At 42.7% G+C, this 22,262-nt stretch overlaps 1 protein-coding gene across 3 annotated transcripts in view; it reads left to right on the top strand.

Moving 5' to 3' along the window:
- Positions 1-22,262, top strand: part of dock11 (dedicator of cytokinesis 11) — an 80,054-nt gene that overhangs the window by 11,320 nt on the left and 46,472 nt on the right. For all 3 annotated transcript variants that reach the window (XM_014336566.2, XM_014336565.2, XM_014336567.2), the window contains exons 7-28: positions 660-794; positions 1,448-1,631; positions 2,530-2,609; positions 4,304-4,387; positions 4,568-4,708; positions 6,034-6,303; positions 9,166-9,288; positions 9,378-9,460; positions 10,445-10,567; positions 10,794-10,870; positions 11,597-11,781; positions 11,962-12,027; positions 16,299-16,391; positions 18,828-18,951; positions 19,057-19,169; positions 19,353-19,430; positions 19,511-19,600; positions 20,508-20,629; positions 20,719-20,788; positions 20,886-21,011; positions 21,296-21,367; positions 21,778-21,924. In XM_014336566.2, the coding sequence (XP_014192052.1) occupies positions 660-794; positions 1,448-1,631; positions 2,530-2,609; positions 4,304-4,387; positions 4,568-4,708; positions 6,034-6,303; positions 9,166-9,288; positions 9,378-9,460; positions 10,445-10,567; positions 10,794-10,870; positions 11,597-11,781; positions 11,962-12,027; positions 16,299-16,391; positions 18,828-18,951; positions 19,057-19,169; positions 19,353-19,430; positions 19,511-19,600; positions 20,508-20,629; positions 20,719-20,788; positions 20,886-21,011; positions 21,296-21,367; positions 21,778-21,924 (2,586 nt within the window). The remainder of the gene's footprint in view (positions 1-659; positions 795-1,447; positions 1,632-2,529; positions 2,610-4,303; positions 4,388-4,567; positions 4,709-6,033; positions 6,304-9,165; positions 9,289-9,377; positions 9,461-10,444; positions 10,568-10,793; positions 10,871-11,596; positions 11,782-11,961; positions 12,028-16,298; positions 16,392-18,827; positions 18,952-19,056; positions 19,170-19,352; positions 19,431-19,510; positions 19,601-20,507; positions 20,630-20,718; positions 20,789-20,885; positions 21,012-21,295; positions 21,368-21,777; positions 21,925-22,262) is intronic.

Genomic DNA, 22,262 nt, shown 5'->3' with positions numbered 1-22,262 from the left:
ACAAACCCAATTGTGAAAATGTTGGGGTGGTATGTAAAATGTAAATAAAAACAGACTGTAATGATTTGCACATGAATCTGTCATTTATGAACAAAGGAACACAGAGTTGGAGATAATTTATATGAATTTAAGGACTGGGACCATGCTTCGATGCATGCCCATTCCAGTTCTCTCTCTACATACAACCCCTGTTTGTTCTCTTTTTGGTGCCCCTCCCTCTCTTTTTCAATTCATTCACTTCTCATTAATACATGAGAAATACTCTGAGGCTTTCCCCAAACCGCATCCTTAATTTGTGTACAAGCTGTCTGCCATTATCTACTAGAAATGCTGTCTAACCTAAATGAGGATATGGTCTCAGATAGTGAAAGTATATAAACTGTTGGAACTGACAAACTGTACCATTTTAAGAATAATATTTGCTAATTTGGAATTTGATAACAGCAACTCATCTCCAAAGTTGGGACAGTAACAACAAAAGGCTGTTGCTGAAAGACACAGCTGTATAACTTGCAGTATCCAGTGTATCTGCCCTTCATTCTGGAATTTTAACTACATTAGGAAGGCAGCACATGAGCTTGAAGTCACATGTCATAGTGTCATATTTCTGCTGTCATGAGTTGTCAGATGAGTCATATGAGATGTGCTCTGGATTGCAGGTGTTCAAGAGGAGGTACTTCTACTTGTCTCAGCTCCCTGATGGCTCCTACATCCTCAACTCTTATAAGGATGAGAAAAACTGCAAGGAAACCAAAGGATCCATCTACCTGGACTCCTGTATAGATGTCATCCAGGTAGACTCAGTACAATTAGGATCCCAGCAGCAGTGGATAAAGCTGTTTTCTCTGTTGTGACCATGTTGGTGTGCTTAATTAAACTCACTGTGTTTATTTCCCTCGTGCGCTCTCTGCGAGGTTTCAGAACTTGGCGTGAGCTCCCACCCTCGTGAAATTCAGTGTGTTTCTGTGTCTTACTTTCCCTTGGGGGCTTTTGGCTGCTTTAATTGGGCAGATCTGCTGCATTCCAGTGACTTGGGCAGAAACGTCAGCTTCTAGCAGATTATGAAGAGCTGTTGCTGGCTCATGGCACAGCCTAGTACCTTGATTGCTCCTCAGGCAGAGCTGACCTGGCTGAGAAAGCAGCCAGGAAGCTTTCAGTTTAATGAGCACGCTCAGAATATGAATGGGGGGAGTGAGGGAGTTCATTCTGGCTCATGGATTTAATGAGGAAGCTTGAGTTTAGCATGGAAATCAGGTTTTGTTTGGTCATGGCCGAATAGCATTGACTCTCAGTTTGTTTCTGAATTTAAGTTGAGATTCTTCTGATTACATTTGATTCCCTACGCCGTGCTTTTAACGGCTTATTTAGTTGTACCAAAGATCCTGTAATTCTCATCAGTTTCCACCTGTTAGTCAAAAATCAGTCAAAAATGATCTTTCTTCCTCAGAGTCCCAAGATGCGGCGGAATGGCTTTGAGCTTAAGATGCAAGACCGCTATAGCCACTTCCTGGCTGCAGACAGTGAGGCAGAGATGGAGGAATGGGTGGCCACACTGAAACAGGCTCTGCAGAGCAGCACAGAGGCTGGCCAGGACAGGAGGAACGGTGCTGAGTCGCTGGACTGTGTCCTTGGTGAGCTGTTCTACCAAACTTTGAGCAGTTACATGTCTACATTATCTTTCAGTCAACATAGTACTTATAGTCTTATTTAAAGGTTTCTATAGTTTCATAGTCAGCTTACTTTAAACACTGATTCTAACCACGGGCCTATCATGTTTTTTTCCATTGGTTTCCACGTTACAGTCACACATATGCAATTAGCAGGCGGACTCCTTCACCTGTAGCCCCTGAGACAATAACATGCTAGTATATCAGCTAACTGAGGAACAATGGAGTTTGTTTATACAGGACAGTGCAACAACCTTGAGCCACCGCTCACTTCTATTCAAGTGGACTTGAATAATGGTTCTCAAGACTTTCTGAAGGTCCTTCAAAGTCTTTCTTGGACTCAATCCTGAACATTGTCAGAGGAGTATTTTTTTTGCTAAGTCATTTACACGGACGTGTGAATCGATCAACCATAAAAAAGACACTTAGGATAAGTAAATGTGTCTACATAGAGCAGACAGAGGGAAATAAACATTTTAAAATTGTATCTTTAGGCACTTTGTTGCAAAAACAACAAATGTATTCCCATTTGTTTTGTTAAATCTACGAGAAGTGCCAAAGATAACACGCTGACAGGCATAAAATACTAGTTTTGAACCAAGATGATATCAAAAGAGCTATTAGCCAAAAACTTGGCATAATATAATTTCCTTAGGGATTAATAAAGTATTCTGATTCTGATATTACTGAATGGTGTGGAAAGAAAGAAAACTGAGGAAACTAGATAAGTGGAGAACAAAAGAAGTATTAGCATTAAGGGAGGGAAGCTTTATAGGGACTTGTAGTGTGCATGGTTCTTGGTGAACAGGCATTCATGTGGATTACATGTACTGATGTCTGGTTATTGTCCTTTTCCTCTCAGATGATGACACGGCCAGCCAAGGTAAAGGCGAGAGCATGCTGGAGAACTCGGGGAGGAGCTTGCACACTGAACTCATCAAGGTATGAAGGAATGATAGATGATTAATGAAGCTGCGTTAGTTGGGCCAGACTTACCAAGTGGGTCAAATTAGTGTGAAGCTGCAGAAATGTGCTGAAGGGAGTGGAAAGTTCTGTGGCTATTAACACCGCACTAATTTATGAACACAGACCCAGACGGGTCTTTTCAGTAACCATCAGCAAATTCTACACAGAGCTGCTCTCTGCAAACAGCCGTGCATGTGTTAAAATATACGGGTGAAGTCCTCCATTAGAAACTAAAGGGGGTTTGTCACCCTATCAACCTTTAGCATAACATAAAACAACTAAAAAAAAGAAGTGAGCAAACTTTAAGGCATTAAATTCAACTAAATGTACATCTCGTTTTTGCATGTGTTCTTTGTGATGCTGCAGATATCTGCAAAAATCAAAGGAGAACAGTCTGACTCACAGCCACCTGTGGGCTACAGCTACAGATGCATAATCCTGAATACAGATCAGTGGTTTGTTAAATCACACTGTGGCGCTTTAGTAAATGACATAATAAGAAAGCATATGAGATGATTTAAATGAGACATTATCTAAAAAATGAATCGGAAGCAGAACAAGTTCAGCGTCTCTTTTATTTGTGGTGCTCAGACAGAGCCGCTCTGATGTGTCTATAAACCCCAAACTACACAGCAGCAACAAAGCCCTCTGTTGCTGCTGTTCCACTCTGTTTGCTTTGGGCCACTGCAGCAAAGCTTTTCTCTGTGCACGTAAAAACAAGGTCGAGTTTGTCTGCAGGCTGAGCAGACAGTGAGAACAGAGGCGCGAACAGGAGGAAGAGAGGGGAGAGAAATGGACTCTGAGGGCTCTTACCTAAACCTGAGGCTTTGATTGGGCTCCATTGGACGCCCTTTGTTTCCCCCCTTTTGTCCCTTGACTACATAGCAACCTTCCTCTGTCTTTTTCTGTTTGTGTAAGTTTACAAGCAGCGCACTGAGTACACTGTACCGGACCATTACAGTAAGGGCTGCTCTTCTACCTGCGGTTGCTGCCTCATTCTTAAATGAAGTCCATGCAAATAAGCTATAAAGATCTGTTGCAATAAAGCGTGCAAATAAAAGAGAAGGAACGCAGCGGCTGAAGTGCTACTGTTTAATGTGTTAGAAGAGTTCACAAAAGGTATCAGAGATAGTTACAGATTTTTTTCTTAAAATGTGAGAGTAATATACATATTTTGGATATTTATGTAAAAAAAAAGTAAAAAAAAAAAGCCAGACTTTGTCTTTTATCTCTAAAACATATCATCAGTTGATAACTTCCTGTTTATGTCTGCTTCAAGTGTTAAGCAGTTCGTTATGATAACTCGGGGAGTCCTGAGGAGGCCAGGGCCCATGAAGGCATTGAATATTTTAATTTAGAGTTTTGGCGGGGACGTGGATCAAACAGAAACAGATGGGAATGCTGTTTGTTGTGGAAACAGTTTCTTCATGTTTGTTGTGTGGTTTGTCCCTCAGCCTGAAAGGGTGATTGGGGTATTGTTGTCATCACTCCAGCGCAACTTTGTGAACTCGATACCTCGAGAACGAGGCGATGTAGGTTTTCAAATTTACACCATTTGTTTGTATAGATAAATAAATTCATGGGAGAAAAAATTCTGCAGTTAAAAAAAGAGAAGAAAGAAACACCTGATGGATTTTTAGCTCGCTTACATCGCTGCTGTCTGTCTGCAGTACACCAGGGAGACAGACCAGCTCAGTAAGATGAACAGGAACGAAGGCAGGCTGAAGCTCTCCTCTCTGGATCCTGAGACACAGGTACAAAAGGTTATTCCTTTAAAATGCTTAGCTTTCCTATGATTTATTTATTTCACTATTGATTCACCCTGTTTGATCTCTCCTCCCCCTTCCAACTCCTCACGCTCATCCTCCCTCCTCTCCGCTGGACCACTCTTGCCCCTCTCCTGCTTTCTCACTCTCCTCCTCCCTGATATCCAGAGGCTGGACTTCTCTGGGATCGAGCCAGACGTGAAGCCCTTCGAGGAGCGTTTTGGTCGTCGTATAGTGGTCAGCTGCCACGACCTCACCTTCAGTCTGCAGGGCTGCGTGAATGAGAAGGGCGACGGTGTCCTTACCAATGTATGTCATCACCTTTGTTCCACAACACAGCTGTTCTGTGGTTTGCTACTTGTGCTACTGTTACATTAAACAGGTAAAAAAAAGATGAATCATGGCCGCAGTTTTAAATAGGATGGCTTTGAGCACAGTCGCTCCATCTACCTGCTCTTTAAAGCATCGAGAGCTGAAGAGAGTTGAAACCAGGTATTATCTCTTCGTGCTGAGACTGTGAGGTAGCATAATGGCTCGTTATAGATTAAGACTCATGTTCAACAGAGTACATCACTACTCCTTCTAAAGGTATGTCGCCAGGTTGAAATCTATGGCTTTGACAGTGAATTACATCCTGAACCTGAGGATACGTTTCTTAACTGCAATACGTAGCTTTCCTCTTCACACTGCAGATTTTCCGCCAGCCTCTCCCTCTGTAGTGCTGCCCCACATAATACACCTTCATAATTCATGTCAGTCTGGCTGGAAGCAACGGAAGTAGCCAAACTAGGATAACGCAACTCGATATTGTTGCATTAGCACTAAAACAAATCTTTCTTTATTTAAGCCTGAGGCATGGAGGGTCATGCAGAAATGTTTAATGTGTGCCGGATGAGGAGCTTTCAGTAGCGTGAGGTAGCATTTTTGAGCATATGTGAGCTCGGCCTTTGTCAGGGCTTTAGATATAAAACACAGAGCTAGACCAACTTCTCCCCCTCCTCCTTTTCCTGCTTGCTGATGCATTAGAAAGGCTGGCAGGAGAAATCATCTGACTCATTTGTGGTTTGGAAGCAGCACACGCTCTCGTTCCCTCCTCTTCTTCCATCCCTTCTTTCCCTCGGCGGTCTCAGACAGCTTTAAAGTTCACTGGATGGAGCGATTTTGTCCATCGTGCAGGAATTGCAGGTTTCCAAAATAGAAAACTTTTTGCTTGTGCTTGAGGATGACACACACTGAGAGAATATAAATATTTTTAGACTTTTATCCATAAATATTTTGTCTGAATCTAGAATTTTGATTATTTCAGATTAAACAGATTAAACCTGTCCATTGAATCCTATTATAATAATTATAAATGTATTCATTAGGTCACACAAACGACTCTCATGTTGTATTTAGTAAAACTTTGCATGTTGGTTGGACCCAGAAGTGACCATATTTGGGCAAAAGGTTGCTAGCTGATGTTAGCAGGCTGCATTACTGGTGGGAAGAGTGTGCATGATTGCTTAATTCATGCTAAAACTAAAGAGTCATATGACCTGATTTCTGAGATTTTGTCCTAAAGTGAAATGTTGTAAAGTAATAAAGGTACGTACTGGACTGCAGCCTGTAACCGCCCCTCTGCTGACTCGCAGGTGGAACCGTTCTTCATCAGCCTCGCTCTCTTCGATGTCTCCAAGAGCTGCAAAATCTCGGCCGACTTCCACGTTGAGCTCAATCCACCATCTGTCAGGGAGATGCTCACCGACACCTCCGCTCAAGCGTCTCCTTCATCTGAGTCGGACGGTGGTGGAGTGAAGGACGGGGGACAGGGAGGAGTCCTCGTGAACGGAGACTCAGGGAAAGGAAACGGCCTGCCGCTGCTTCAGAGGGTGTCAGAGGCTCTGCTGCGCTTCCCCACTCAGGTAGGAACTATGATAGCATGTAGACAGGTGTCTGATAGAGAAAGTGACTGCAGCTGAGTCACACAGTCAGACCTGGGTGTGAAAGCTGAGTCACACTGGGTCACACAAATCTTGCTGCGTGGAAAACAAAATATTTTGTGCTCTTTGCAAAACTTTGGTGCTGGAGCTGGATTATTAAAAAGAGATCCGGCATGTTTGTCATCCTGCTGCTTTACAGGTTTAGTTGATGTGAAACTGAGACTGAACTCTGCTTCTGGTTTTACGTGACCTATGGTCAGTTAGCTTATATATAGAATACACTGAAAATGAGTGTTAATTTATTTGGGTGGGGCTTCCCTAATGACCGTATTGCGGCGGACATCACACAGAGCGAAGAGTAAAACAATCTGAACTTAAGCTGCTGTCCTTAATTATAAAGATGACGGTGTCATTATGTGAAATCCATAACAGGAAATATATGAAAAAACCCTAATAAACTGACATTTTGAAACATGAAGAGTCGATCGTTCTTACGAGAAGAGGGAAAACGTGTCTTTGAGTAACGCTCTCCTTCGACAGAGCAGGTAGAAGCATGCAGAAACTAAAAAGTAATGAGAGACTGACTCAGACGCAAGAAAATGATGGTTTTATGAGCTAGAATTTATAGAAATCATTTGTCTTGCATTGTTTTTATCACTTTCTGCACTTTTCTAAGCCAAGTTGATGGTTGGAGGCGGCCCTCTGTCATGCTTAGTCTTTAAAATGTCTACACACTGTTGAGCTCTCATCTGGTTCTGTCACATAGGTTCAGCTCTGCCATATTGGTTGCAGCTGGCCCAGCACAGTCCTGGCCTCAGTCAGGACTGCTGACACTGTGTGTGCAGTGAGTTAGCTGTTTTGGCCAGTGCATGATCTTTTTTGTTTTTTCATTCATTTCTCCACTGTCATGCTGAGTGTGTCACAAGCCAGCCTTTGGTCCCCAACCAGACCTAAAGAACTGTGAAAGGATCCCGTTCGGCTCATTCGGCGAACATTTGCAAGTGATTTCAGAATCACTTTGCTTCCTGATGTGAGCTCAGGCCTCGGGATGTAAGCTTTATGTCCTGTCACTTTGTTTTGCAGTATTTTAAGTCTAGAGTTTATTTGGGGAGAAATAATGTGCATGTGTGAGCGTTACTCTTGGCTCAGGCCCTTCTGCAAACATTTGCAGGTGCTGTGAGTTCGGCGCACACACGGCCTGTTCTTTACCTCTTGCCGCTTGGCCCGTTGCAGCGATGAAGTCACTCAACAGGGCCGGTGCCTGGTATAAACCAGCAGCGGTTATAAAACAAGCTCACTTTCCATTTCCATGACGGGAGAAACGAGTTGATGAACAGCGCAGCAAAAAGCAGGAAAAAGCTCAGAGACGAGGGGATGAATCAGGGCAGAGAGTGACAAACGCAGGATTTCTGCAGCCAGCAAACCAGCAGCAGGGCCGCCTTAAAGCTACAGGCATGAAAAAGTTTCATTTTTGGACTTCTCTGCCAGAAACATCTGTGCAGCACCAGCAGAACACACATGTACACACAAATATATGCATACAAACAGAGCGGCTCCTGCCTCTGTGATTAGTGTGCTATTATAGGTCTGCAGACCGCAGTTTAATTTAGGTGCATTGGGTGTGTTCCAAGGACACAGGCTTCACCTCTCATCTCTGCAGTAGCTCTCAGGAGGACGCCACAACCTCTGGACCCTCACAAATCTTACCCATTTGAGTTTCAGCATTTTCAGCAGTGAGATGGTTTATCTTTGCACAAAAAGGATGTGACACTGTTTACGAACTATGAGGAAAGTTTAATGCCCAAATGGAGCATTTACAAGCTTTTTTTTAACCACACTGTAAGAACTGGTTGACGATGAGCGGTGAGGAGCAAATAACGTCAAAAACTGAAAGCAAAAGCAGCTGTGTGTGGTTTTAAGGGCTGTGAATGAGGACAGAGGATGGACAGGCTTATGGCCTGGAGTGTAACCCTGCTCTGTGTGTGTGTGTGTGTGTGTGTGTGTGTGTGTGTGTGTGTGTGTGTGTGTGTGTGTGTGTGTGTGTGTGTGACTGGCAGCATGCTAGCCTCCTTAAAGATAAGTGTTAGTAATGTCCAGATTGTTATGTCTGCATCTGAATCAGCTGCTTCCTTGGTACTGTCATTCAGTTTTGTCACTTATGCTTTTTTTCTATTTCCAGAAATTTCTATTGAAGTTTTTATTAGTCATACCAGTGCGAGCAGCATAGCTTAGTCTGATTGTAGTTACTGTCGCCTTTGTTTGCTTTACTTGAACTTGGAAGCTTAAATGCAGACGCATCTCATTGGCCCATAAATAGACGTGTGAGCAGCATGTGGTTTTCCTGTACAGCTTTAGCATCAACCATTTCCCCTGAATCGATCTCACACAGAAGCAGGTGATGAATTTAAGAGTGACTTTTACACTATCACACATTCATACAGCGCTTTATTCCACACCTTTAAATTCCTTTTACCTCTCTCACACACACCACTTGATTGGATGACCCTTCCAAACAGGAAGTCAGCAACCGTTCAAGCTTCTGTGCCCACAACTGTGTTCCTGGCATGACCACGTTAGGGATATCTGTTTTCACTGAGATCATACAGAGCCGTGAACAGACTTTGGGAGTGAGAACGTGTTGAGCAGTCTGATAGGTTGGCGTGTCATTTGAAACTTTGGCCACGTCTGTAGTCAGAGTTTCTCTCCATAGAACTCGGCATCTCTCCTCTCCATTCACAGTAGCAGATTTCTCGGAAGAGCGTTCTAAGAAAAGACCCTCGAAAGCTGCCAAATCAAATCCCAACCACATGTCTTGATTGCTTCATTTCTCCCTCTCTTTTGCAGGGTATCTTTTCAGTGACTAACCCCCATGCAGATATCTTCCTGGTGGCCCGTGTGGAGAAGGTGTTACAGAATGGCATCACCCACTGCGCTGAGCCATACATGAAAACCTCTGACATCACTAAGGTACGCTGCCATCGATTTTGACCTCGTGGAGGAGACGGTGGAAACCGCTCCGGTGTTGACTTGATGATGTCTTTCCTGTGTCTCCTCAGACTGCTCAGAAGGTGCTCAAAGCTGCCAAGCAGACGTGCCAACGCTTGGGCCAGTACAGGATGCCGTTTGCTTGGGCTGCCAAGTAAGACAGAAATAATTCATGAGTCAAACCTCATAATCTTGTAAATAATCTGTTTTGATTCAACTCATGTGATCTCATGTGAACATGTGCAAAGGCATCAGCATAATAACATCATACAATTAGGTGTAAAGCCTCATCTATTTGTCATAGAGGGAGAAAATAAGATAATATTTACTTTTTGGACCCCAAAAGTTTAGGAATTTCTTGACTTTGAGGTTAAATAAAGTTCGTGTAAAAGAACATTTACTTGCTTGCTGATCTAGTTTGAGCTGGATTATATTGATAAACATTATATTACGTTATCCCAGTTAGGAAATTCAACATTCATAATGAAGAGCAGACAGTTCTGCTTTTTATTAGCTGCTGCTGGAAGTGCAGCTAATGAAAAGCAGCACAGAAAACTTCCAGGAACTGTCCGGTCTTGACGTGAAATTAGAATCTGTGACAGATTTTACAAGCCTCACGCCCCACCCCCATCTCCACCCTCATCCCCACCCCCATCTCCACCCTCATCCACACCCCAAGCCTCCAGGCCTAGTGGAGGCTTTCACATGTAACTGGTAATGCTGTGAGCTATAAAAATACTCCAGGCCAACACAGAAGTCAGACCTTTTTCTAAATGGTGTGAAAAATGATTAAGGGACTTCAGGCGTCATTCAAAAATGTTAGAACCCACCGACATATATCCAAATATCCAGTAGAGATCACACAAAGACAAAAAGCCTCTTTCATACAACTGTTCTAAACTATAATCTGGAAGAAGAACAACAGCAACAAAAATATAGAAACACAGGGAAGCAGGGGAGTCTGTGTACAGGAGCAAGTAACTCTTTAATAGAACACATGAAGAAAACAAGTGTTTTTAAACAGTGAAAGCAAAACATTCCTTTATACTTCATACTTTATACTTTATACTAAAATGTTGGTATTTGGTTGCACGTATGAGGCGAGAACTGTAATGAACCATGTGTGTTGTGGTTGCAGGCAAGTGTTCAAAGACGCTCAGGGCAGCCTGGATATGGATGGGAAGTTTTCTCCTCTCTATCGCCAAGACAGCAGCAAAATCTCGACTGATGACCTCATCAAGCTGCTGGCCGACATCAGGAAGTGAGTCAACACCACTCCTCTGCTATTTAAGCTAGCGCTTAGTTACTGTGGCACAAAACCGTCATCCAGGGGTACACTTATGACTTTAGGTCTATATTTCACATGCCATTGCCTAAGAGGAAGTACTACTCACCCAGGATTGTCATTAGGGAGGTCATCACATCTAAAGCACACTTAACCCTTAAAAGGACACTGATCGTGTACTGAATCTTCTTTTCCCTGTCAGACCAGAGAAAAGCAAACTTCAGATCATCCCTGGACAGCTGAACGTCACCATCGAGTGTGTCCCGCCTGATTTCTCAAGTAAGCAGCTTTGTGGTGTTCACTGCATAAAACCCAACAATTCCATTAAATGATTTTACATTGGCCATCTCTGCATGGGATGCAAGCAGCTACCTGTCTGTCGAGTGTCTGGGTCTGATGTTGAGGAAATGATCTCCATTCCTGAATGAATGTAGCCTGCAGATATGCAGTGGTCACTGCCTCTGATCAGCCTAGTATATCCCAGTGATGTTCAATAGGAGACATAAATGATAATTTAGCCACTTTCTGATCCATAAAGCCTGAACTATTAAGCCAGTGTGTCCGTAGTTCTGCTGAAACAGCCGCAGGGTGGGACGCTAAAGCAAAAATCGCACAAGCACAGGTTGGAGCAGACACTGTGTTCCTTCAGATTTCCACTAAGAGCGATCAGACTGGGCTATTAGCATGCTGGATGCTGCCTTGTAAAAGCCTTGTTAGCATGTTCTTTGAAGAACAACAGAATCAAATATTCCTGAATTAAAATTTTGTTAAATCTGAGAACTTTTGAGAAGTTAAATTTTTAGATCATCCGTATTATCAGATGCAATGATTCCCACAGAGAGCATGTGACACGGCGTGTAGGCAGCGTCAGGTTTCATGTCTGGGTTTGCACAGTGAAGGGTTTGTTTTGTAGCTCAGAAATGACGTTAACTGACATGACACGAGAGGCAGGGACACAGCAGTGGAGGTTTGGTCCTCTGACTCGACGTGTGCTCTGTGCCCCAGACACGGTGACGTCCTCTTACATTCCCGTCAAGCCCTTCGAGGACGGCTGTGAGCGGGTGTCGGTGGAGATCGAGGAATTCCTCCCCGAGGAAGCCAAGTACAACTACCCCTTCACCACTTACAAGAACCAGCTGTATGTCTACCCCCTGCAGCTCAAATATGACAACCAGAAGACCTTCACTAAGGTGCGAGAGTTAGGATGAAAAAGATGTGATGGGTGATGATGGTGGTACATTTTAAATATTGCCCGTTTGTGTGTTACTGGTGCATACTGAGAACGAAGCGTGCGTGACCGAGCTCAGAGACACAGTCGTTCTTACTGATCGTCTGCTTGGCTGACTAATGTCACCTTTCCTCCGTTGCAGGCTAGAAACATTGCCATCTGCATCCAGTTCCGAGATTCTGATGAGGAAGGTGCTGCTCCTCTAAAGGTCAGTGTGTACTGCAACATGTGACTTTTTCTAGATGCTGTTATGATAAAGGTCAAACATTTTTCAGGTTTACCAATAAACTGTGATTGTCTTCAGACTATCATTGACATGATATATTGATGTATGAATTTATAACCAGATGTGTAGCAGTGGCTGGGGGTTGGAGCGGACTCATCGCTACATGTTCATGCAATCTGTCCAGTGTGTTTGAGAAGTTCTGCACCTATATGACCTTGCTGTTCCCACTGTTTCTGTTATATATAGCAGATGGTCAGAAATGCATTAACCAAGTGCAACATTAAATCACTGCTGGCAGCCATATATAGGACAGAGAAGCAGCCACTGTGACGTCAGCCGTTGCTAGCAAAGAGCTGCTGTGAAGCCTCAGAGTATTGTTACTGTTGCCACCTGGCTGTTGTAAAACTGGATGTGATGAGTAATTTGCATATCTTGTGGATGAATGAAAGGACGCTGCACACTAATAATTTATAAGCCTAATAGGGTCAGCTGGGGTCACGGCAGATAGCTGCCCCTCCCTGAGACTGGTTCTGCTGGAAGTTTCTTCCTGTTAAACTGGAGTTTTTGTTCCCACTTTTGCCAAACGCTCACTCACGGGGGGGTCGTTTGATTGTTGGGGGTTTCACTCTTTCATTGAAGCGTATAATACAGAATGCTTTGAGGCAACTTTTTTGTGATTTGTTGTTGTATATAAACAAAACTGAAGTGAATTACTTACAAGGTAGGCCCACTCTAATTCAAACCCTGTTTTGCCATCTTTTTTACCTTTGTGGAGACTGTTGTTTACAAAATGAACATTGTGCTGTATGAAATAAGATTTCAAGCTAGCGGCTGAGACCATAAACTCATCAGGAAAGTTGTTTGTGAGCTCAAAGATCAACGGATGTCTGTTTTTTCAGAGACGTTTATATGCACTGGGGCTCGGTATCGTCACTTATTTTGATTCAGATTCACAAGGTCCCGATTCGATGTGATCAGATTCGATTTGAATCGGGGAAATTTTGCCTCAGACTGTCAGAAATATTATAATTCTGATCATTTATCAGTACATATCCATATTTTTATGTCTATAAAAAGAAAGCTGACACTTGTGAGACTTTATCAGAGGTGTGAGCATCACAGCAGGTGCCTTTATGTCAAAGTAGCTGAGGACAAAACACAGAAAAATATGACAGAGATTTTCCTGGCCTGTTACAGAGGTTAAAGAGTTGCAGAGGTTTTATTAGAGGCACAGCAAAGTGTTTTGCAATTTGGCATCATTTTAAGAAGTTTAATTTTCTTCAGTGAACAGCAGAAATGAGGCTTTGTTGTCAGAAGTCAGTTAAATTAAGTGGCCGACAGCGCTGTACATAACGGTAGACTGGTGCGTAATAAGCAAGCGAATGATGCAGAAAACAGATTTTTAGATGCGAAAGTGTTCTTAAAGTACAGAGGGAGAGAGAGAGTTGTGCAGGAAGTTTCATTATATCGTGGTGGAAGCAAAAGAGCAAAAGTAAGAGGGAATTCATGAGGATGTTTATGAGAAGCGAAATGTGAAGCGTAGTTTGGATCTTCTTTTGCTGCTGGTTCAGTCAGTTTTGTTTGGAGACAGACAAAACTGCAGCTTCAGAGTCTAGTGCAAAAAAAAGATGTAAACACAAAGCACGGACGCGCCAACGCATCAGAATCTGTGAGCTTTAGCCCCGATGGCATCTCTGCGTACGTGCCGTCGGGTGAGAAACCTGACATCTCACTGATTCTGATGTGCTGTGCAGAATCCGTGTACCTGCTCTCATTTGGTGTTTGGTGGTTGTCGAAATTTTGCGAGGTTTAACCTGAGATTCTGTCGTTTTGGGCGAAATAAATTTATATTTAAAAATCGATTCAGGATTTTAATGAATCGATATCGTGTTATTCAAGCTAAAATCGATTTTAATCAGAAAATCGATCATCTAAACCCACCCTAATATACACTTCTTTGCAGCCAGGAATCGCCCCTCTGCTGGCTGCCAGAAAGAATGCATCGGCTTCAGTTTCACAGACCCTGAAGCTTTTTTTTGACATTATTCTGTACATCATTTTTCTTGTCTTATATGGAATATCTGTTTTTGCCTCATTACTTCTAGAGCTTGAAAAGGAGAGTTTATAGACAAGGAACAATGTATGGAAGAGACAGTGACTCACATCTGTGTCTCATAGTTTTGTCAAAAGACAGGCTTAGGGTGATATCCTGGCTCTCTACATAGCTCAGCAAAGATAATGGAGAGAAGAACATAGAAAAGGTTTTGAAATGCTACAGTCAACATAACGATAAAAAGGACACAAGGAAGCAAATAGAGGAAGACGGATACAAAAAAGTGAAGATTGTTGAAGAGGCGCACCAGAAGCCCGGATTATTGTTTGAGCAACAATAACACTGCAGTGGAATGTCCTGGGAGAGATTCGATCAGTGACAGGGGCCTCAGATATGATAAACTTTTCCTTTTATTGCTTTTTACAAAGTGGACTTGAGATTGCAGCTGAGGGGCCCAGGAGGAGAAGGGAAGCGCTCGCAGCAACCAGTTATTATAGCTGGCAACAGAAGATAATGAATGGTCACTCTTTTTCTCTCTGGCCACACATTTCAAATATTTGTGGTCGGAAATAGTCATCAAAGCGCTGCAGATTGTTTTTCTTTTCACGTTTCTTGAGGGAGAGAAACAGAAATTCTGAGTTCAACCACGAAAACATTGAGAATTTTCAATCAGCGGGCAGTCAGACATATTACACCGCAGCTAGAAAACACACAGATTGACCCAGACGTGGGTCAGACTGCGTTCCAGACAACGCTCAAAGTACTGTGAGGCAGAAAGCTGTTTACAAACAGGAGCAGGCGGCACACCTCTCGGGAGATTTAATCAGAGTTAGCGGAAGCTCAGTAAGGTCCTGGGGTTTACATAAGACACAGCCGGACTGAGAGGAAATTCATTCAAAGCCTTATGGAGTCGGAATGTGAGGGCTGAAGAGGATGGAATTCTCATTTCCATTTCATCGTTGAGAGACCAGTTGCTCCTTGAGTTCATGGTTGGAGTGCTCTCATTTTTGCACCAGTGGCCGACACTTTAAGTCATGTGTGGTACAGTTCATGTGCTAACATGCCAGCCTTTGTGATAGATAATATCAGAAGCAGCTCCTCCAGACCTCCTTCGGCCCCCATCCTGACTCAGACAATCGTAACTCCCATCAGCCTCTTTGCCTCTGCAGTGAGGGCTCTAAAGGTACACATCAAACCATGCACCACCTGCACTCCTGGATCTCAGATCTTTCCCCCCGCCTCTTTCCTGCTCCACCTACAGCTTGTTTCCAGATTGTTCTGGGATTTGTGAACCCTGTCCTCTCTCACGAAGCCTCTCCCATCCTCTGGGCTCGTCTCCTGCGGAGGCTTTCAGGCATTTGGCTCCTGTAGCTCTGTCCGTCCTGTTGGCTAGCACTGCACATTCATGCTCATTAGAGATGACAACAATAGTTAGCATCCTAATTACAGTATGAAGCCATCACAAGAGGTTGGAATTTTTTCCCTCCCTTTTGTCACCCCTCATTAGAAACATCCTGACCTGGTCAAGCTTGAGCTTGTTACGATTTTTTTATTTTTCCCACAGAGTTCTTGCACTGACTCCTCCTCAAAAGTGATCATCAGAGGTCAAAAGTCACCTTAAAGCGGTCGTGACAGTTCGCTGCCACACCCTGAGCCTCGTCCTGCCAAAGGGTTCTTCCTGTTAAAGGGGAGTTTTTCCTTCCCACTGTTACCAAATGCTTGCTCATGGAAACGGGGTGGGATCTCTATTATTAGAGAACCCAATAAAAGACCCTCTATTGTTGTAGGGTCTTTACCTGACAATATGAAGCAGCCCTCGAGACAACTGTTGTTGTCATTTATTGAATTGAATTGACTTGTTTGTGTCATCATGTTCTGGAGGAAGGGCTCTGCTGCTCACATAAAATAAGTCCGTGAGTTTTGTGCAAGGTTCGAAAACCCATAGAAATTGTCACGCTGTGGCATCTGTCTAGTCAGAGCCCAAACATTTTGCGATCTTAGGTCGTCCTTTGTAGTTTCTCTCAGGCTATGTTTAAATCATTGCTGATTCAAAGTGTAATGCATGATCCATACAGGCTTGCTCACTCCCTCGCCTTTTGTACAAATTATGGCAGTAACCACAGCTTCCCGAGCGCTTACTCATCACTGTGCCCGTAAAATCAAAGGAGTCCAATAACCAATGTGCCTCTTTGCCTTTCAGTGCATCTACGGCAAGCCGGGAGATTCACTCTTCACCAGCAGCACCTACGCAGCCGTCCTGCACCACAATCAGAGCCCTGACTTCTACGATGAGGTGAGCTCATGTTGCAGGCTTGACCTTATGTCTTCTATGGCATCGCCTTTCAATTCATATTAAATTAGATCAAGTTAGCAGATTTAGAGGAAGTTGAGTGCTTCCAAAAACTGAGAAATGAGTTTGATTTTAAAAAGAAATTTAGTTTATGCCCTTAAATCTTTTTTTTTTTTTCCTAATTGGCCGTCTTTAGTACTGACATTCCTCAGCAGCACTGAGATAATCCCATAAATCTGTCTCAGGAATGGGCTGTGATCTCGCACTAAACTGACCCGACAGTCAGTGCACGCATGCACATGCACACACACACAAACACAGCTCAGCGAGAGAGGTACAGTTAGAGCGGTAGAGCAGAGGGGGTCCATATGGCCTTGATATCAAACGGATTAGGATCTTAAGCTCCCCCTGTGTGCACCCACATGCATGCAGGAACACACAGAAGTGCACTCTGTGGGATTTCCCTTCACATTGTTCAGCTTCCAGTCACATCAACCAAAATTTCTGCTTCAGCAAAGCAACGATGATCTTTGTGCTTCTAAATCTGTCAGTCTTGTTAGTTCCATAGTGAAGTGCATTTAAAAGCAACATGTTGGACACATTTATAGTTACTGATATTATATAAAGGGTTCTGATTTTGTTTTTCACACCTAAAATTTGTTAACTTTTATATCTTAAGGATATATCTTGTCTGGTCTTTAGACTTTTGTCTAATTTACTGACAAGAGTAAATTTAAAACAGAACGATGCATGAATCACGTGTTCTGGTGTTATAAATGTAAGAGCCGTGATATTCAGTCATGGCATTGACAGGCTGTTTATGACGATGTGGGTCTGTGCATGTCATCAAAACTTTTTTGTGTCATTTCCTGCCAATAAAAAACAGCATGTGTGGTTGCAGGGAAAATCCATCTCCCTGTTGTTGCTGCCCTCTGGTGTCTCAGTGTCATAGCAGCAACTCCCAGATGAAACAATGCTTTTGCTGTTGTTTGTTTTTTTGATTTCATTCTAAACATTAATTTAAGGATAAACACATAAATAAAAAAGCACAAGCAAACCCCTTTCATTTTCTTCATGGAGAGAAAATGCACAAAGTGTTCAAATTCATGCCAGAAACACTCAAAAAGAGAACTGTTACACTACAAAAGCATCCCAAACGTCTCCAAACAGCTCCAGTTTCTGCTTCAGTACATGTGTCGTTCTCTGTAGAAGGTGATTTGACATCTTTAGTGTGTGACATTTACTCCAAAACAATGCTGTTAGCCTTTCGCCATCTAAAAAATATCACTTTCATTGATGTTCAACTTTTTTACTCAAGTAAAAGTGTCAAAGTACAGGCTCTGAAATGTACTCACAGTAAGAAAGTAGCTCTTTGAAGTTCTACTAACAACTTTCATACAAAGGTAACTGAACCGATATTAATATAATAATATCATAATATTAGTACATATTATTCAAATTTAAATTCTAATTTTAGTAAATGTAATTAGATGCAGTGAAACAACAACTGAATTCAACAAGATGTCAGCAGTTTCACTGTGGCAGATGTCCGTCCCTTACACTGACACTGTTTATCCTGACTTTATACCAGACAGAACACAGTTGGTATAAAGTTGGAATTCAGTGCATGAATCTAATCTTCATCAGCTTAAATGCAAACGAATCTCTGCTACACTTGATGTAACCTAACTCTGACTTTTTCTTTCTTATCCTTCTCCATCTCTGAGTGAAGCTGGCTCTCTTTCTTCTCTCCCTGTGAAATCCAGCAGGTGGACCTGTAGCTTGTAACACACTGTGTGTTTGCTGATGTTCGCTGAACTGGTAGAAGCGTTGCATTTAAAATGACCTGTTCTGCAGCGCAAGCTAGATTCTGAAGTACTGCTATCACAACTTACACCTGCACTCACCTGCGCCCACTTTAACTCCCAACTCTATAGATGATACTGCTGAAGTAACAAGTCTGTTATGAAAATGTCAGGAATAGAAACTACAGATATTTGTTTAAAAATGTAGGGAGTAAAAATGAAAAGTAGTCCAAAAAAGCTACTCAAGTAAAGTACAGATACCTGAAAATACACAAGATGGTTATTTTTAGATGCCTTTTGTTGATTTTATGTTAATTTTACCTCTTAATAATTTAGAGGCTGAAGGAAACCCTCACTGTCAGTACATTTTTGCAGGTTTAGAGAAACACTAACGCCATTATGGTTAATGTAACCCCCTTAATTTGAGCAAAAAAACATCAAAAAAGACAACAAGGAAATCACAGCATGTGGCACATCCTTTAAAATGTTGCCTTGGCAGTGCTATGTAATACCTATATGGTATCCATTATTGGAATCAGTGCCTCTAATCTAAACATAATCGTTTATGTGTGAAGATTGAACTGATGGTGACATATGAAGATTAAAACAGCGACCTGCTCCTCTGTGTGTGCAGGTGAAGATCGAGCTGCCGGTTCACGTGCATGAGAAACATCATATCCTCTTCACCTTTTACCACATCAGCTGTGAATCCAGCAGCAAAGCCAGCAGCAAGAAGAGGGACGGAGTGGAGTCACTTGGTGAGCAATTTGGCTTAATGAAGCTTTATTAAAATGTTGGTGAGCACATTATTTAGCTTGTTAAAATGCCTTCTTCTAAAGCTCGGCTGCTTTTGCATGTTTCAGTGGGCTACTCCTGGATGCCTTTGCTTAAAGATGGGAGGATGCAGTCGTTGGAGTTCCAGTTGCCCGTGGCTGCCACTTTGCCTGCTGGATATCTTTGTCAGGACACCAGGAAGGTTAGATTGTAGCCATGAAAACGTTCTGGTCAGCTCTGTCACTGTCATGCTCACGATGTTAAAGCGAACGTTGACCCCTCAGGTTTTAGCCCTGAAGGTTATTGGAGTTTTGAGGGAATGTGAAAAGTTTGCAGATACTTTATTGACTCTGTTTTGTCTATTGTCTTCTTCGAATGGTCTCAGGCTGATATCAAGTGGGTGGAAAACGCCAAGACACTGTTTAAAGTGAGGACCCACGTAGCATCAACGATATATCCTCAGGTACAATTTGGTTCGTTTGCTTTTTTATGCACAAATGGAGGTTTTCAGGAACACTGATGTCCTGTTTTGTTTCGCCGCAGGACCTCCACCTACACAAATTCTTCCAGCACTGCCAGCTGATGAGAACAGCATCAGAAGGCAACCCAGCAGAACTGATCAAATACCTGAAGGTAAGATGCTGTGAGGCAGTGCGCAGTCAGTTTTTTAGCTTTGGTCCATGTGCAGTTATTGATCATTTACAGTACTTCCACTATATGTGTCATTCGGCAATGCACTAACAGATCGATCATTTTTGTAGGGCATGCATCATTATGACTACTTATGAGCTTTCACAGAGCCTCAGTCATTCAACAATCAAAATACCTTTCAGTGCTATTATACAACAGCCTCCATTAAAGCAATAAAAGGCTTATAACACAGTTTATTAAGTTGATAAGGGATATGGATGGATGATGGCAACCCCAAATGCAACAATGACAAAAGATATTGCCAAAAAACTAAATCTTTTTAGACATTAACCTCTTTTGTACTGAATTTTGTATGAAAAATCATAACTATTTAAATGCTAGAGGAAATCAGTTGAAGTATTTGTCTTATTTTTGAGAGTTTTTCCTTTGGGAAAACATTTTTATGGGAGGACTAACATTTTAGGGAGCAATTAACATGTGCACGTGGGGAATGAAGGCTGGCCCGGGTGGTCCGACCCAGCAGGCAAACTGCTGCAGGTCAAAGTTTTGCTGTTTTGGCAGCATAAGGCGTACCAACAGAATGTCACTGCGGCTAAGCCCATCTTTTTTATACAGTCTGTGCTGTGAATATGAAGGAAATGTGTCAGCAATGTCTGACAGGGAATTTCATTACATCAAGCACAGAGATTCAGCTACAGATCAAGACAGATTTTCACATATATTTCTTATCAGATAAAATAATGCCGAGCGCTGATTTTATATCTAATAGGCTACAGTTTTTCAAGATCAGGGAGATATATATATATTGTGTGGAGGCGTGTAATCACGATTCTTGTAAATATCTGGGAGTCAGAAGTAAAAGTGATCTTGTCTGGCCTCTTTCCCTCAGTGCCTACATGCCATGGAGACTCATGTCATCATCACCTTCCTGCCAACAGTGCTGATGCAGCTGTTTGAGGTGCTCACAGCCGCCACCAAAGAAGCCCACGAGATTGCTGTTAACTCTTTGCGGTCAGCTAAAAAACAAATTCTTTGTACTTTTACTGCTTTTACTCCTGATAAAAGGACATAGATTGAATTTCCGTGCTCTGTGCCCTCAGTGTGATCATACATATAGTTTCCAAATGCCACGAGGAGGGACTGGAACACTACCTGCGCTCTTTTGTTAAGGTAAGCTGCCGCAAACACTGCCAGCCCGTGTCAGTTTCTGCTTGTGTCTATAAACTAAAGTGCTTTTGTTTTACTGTTCTCTCTCTTTTCTTCGTAGTACGTGTTTGTAACCAACAATCCTGCATCAGGAAACTCAGTGACCACTCACGAGTTGCTGGCCACAGCTGTAACAGCCACCCTCAAGCAAACTGCTGATTTCAACACCAGCAATAAACTGCTCAAGGTGCGCACTCAGTCGCGCGGATAATTCATGCATCCGTCCACACGTAGAACCAACTTTAAGCAGCAGGTGGTGCAACTCTCTAAGAATGGAGACGAAGGGTTCTGACAGCAGTTGTCACCAGTTTCGAAAGAGAAACTTGTTCAACATGTAGCTGCTTGTAGGACACTACACTTCTCATGTCTCTTTTATCTTCCAGTTTCCCCTGACTCACTCTGCTTGTAATGTACTCCCATTATATTCCTAGGAAGATTGCATAATGGGTAACCTTTCGCTCTTTTCTGCAGTACTCTTGGTTCTTCTTTGAAACCATGGCAAAATCCATGGCTCAGTACCTGCAGGAGGAGAACCGCATGAAGGTTGGTAAAAAGCGTTTTTCGCTCAATAACGCTGAGCAGTTCAAGAGTTTGTAGTCTTTAACTGAAAGTCTTATGTGGACTGGACGTTGTTATAAGACCTAGTCCACATATTGTTATGTCCGCGTAACCACATGCGATGACACAAAACACAGACACCCAAAGAAAACTCATTGTGTACTTGGCATTCTGATACCGCGAGCCTGTGTTACATCTGAGTCTTTGCCAAAAATCCTAAACATTCAGCAGCAGGCCGAGCTGCGCTGCTGTTTGCTGCTATACAGAAGTAGTTAGAGACAGTATAAACCTTTTAGTCTTATCTATATGCTGGGAATGATCTGTCTTCATAATATGGGTGGCTGTTTGACTTTAAAGTGATGCATCATTACATGCTGTTCCTCCCCACTCTTTAGATGCCACGGGCCCAGCGCTTTCCGGAGAGTTTCCACCAGGCTCTGCAGTCCTTGGTGTTGTCCATTATGCCGCACATCACCATCCGCCACTCAGAAATCCCAGAGGAGGCTCGCTGCATCAACTTGAGCCTGGCGAATTTCATCAAGGTGTGAACCCCAAAGGCTAAATATGAAACCAGCTCAAAGAAGACCTGTTGCTCATTTCCAGCTGCTTATTTTTATTCATGGACTTTGCTAGAGTAGGGCCTTTTACTGGGCCTTGGTGTAGTCATTCAAGGCATCCCTTGATTTAAACAGGCTGATTTAGCTCCTTCTGATTGGCAGCCCTTCATAAGCAGACTGTTTACAACGGCAAGCTGGTGAGGCTTTGTTCTTTAAGCAGCTCTTTAAGCCTAAGATAACCATTTTAGGTACTCTCTTTGAGGCCCTTTCCTTAATAGGGATCACTGTTATTTATATATGATGGAAAATTAAAAAAACAAGAC

Source organism: Haplochromis burtoni, unplaced genomic scaffold (assembly GCF_018398535.1).
Source record: "Haplochromis burtoni strain Fernald_Lab_line unplaced genomic scaffold, NCSU_Asbu1 Contig_143, whole genome shotgun sequence".
Classification (NCBI taxonomy): Eukaryota; Metazoa; Chordata; class Actinopteri; order Cichliformes; family Cichlidae; genus Haplochromis; species Haplochromis burtoni.
This window is presented reverse-complemented; position numbering and strand designations above follow the sequence as displayed.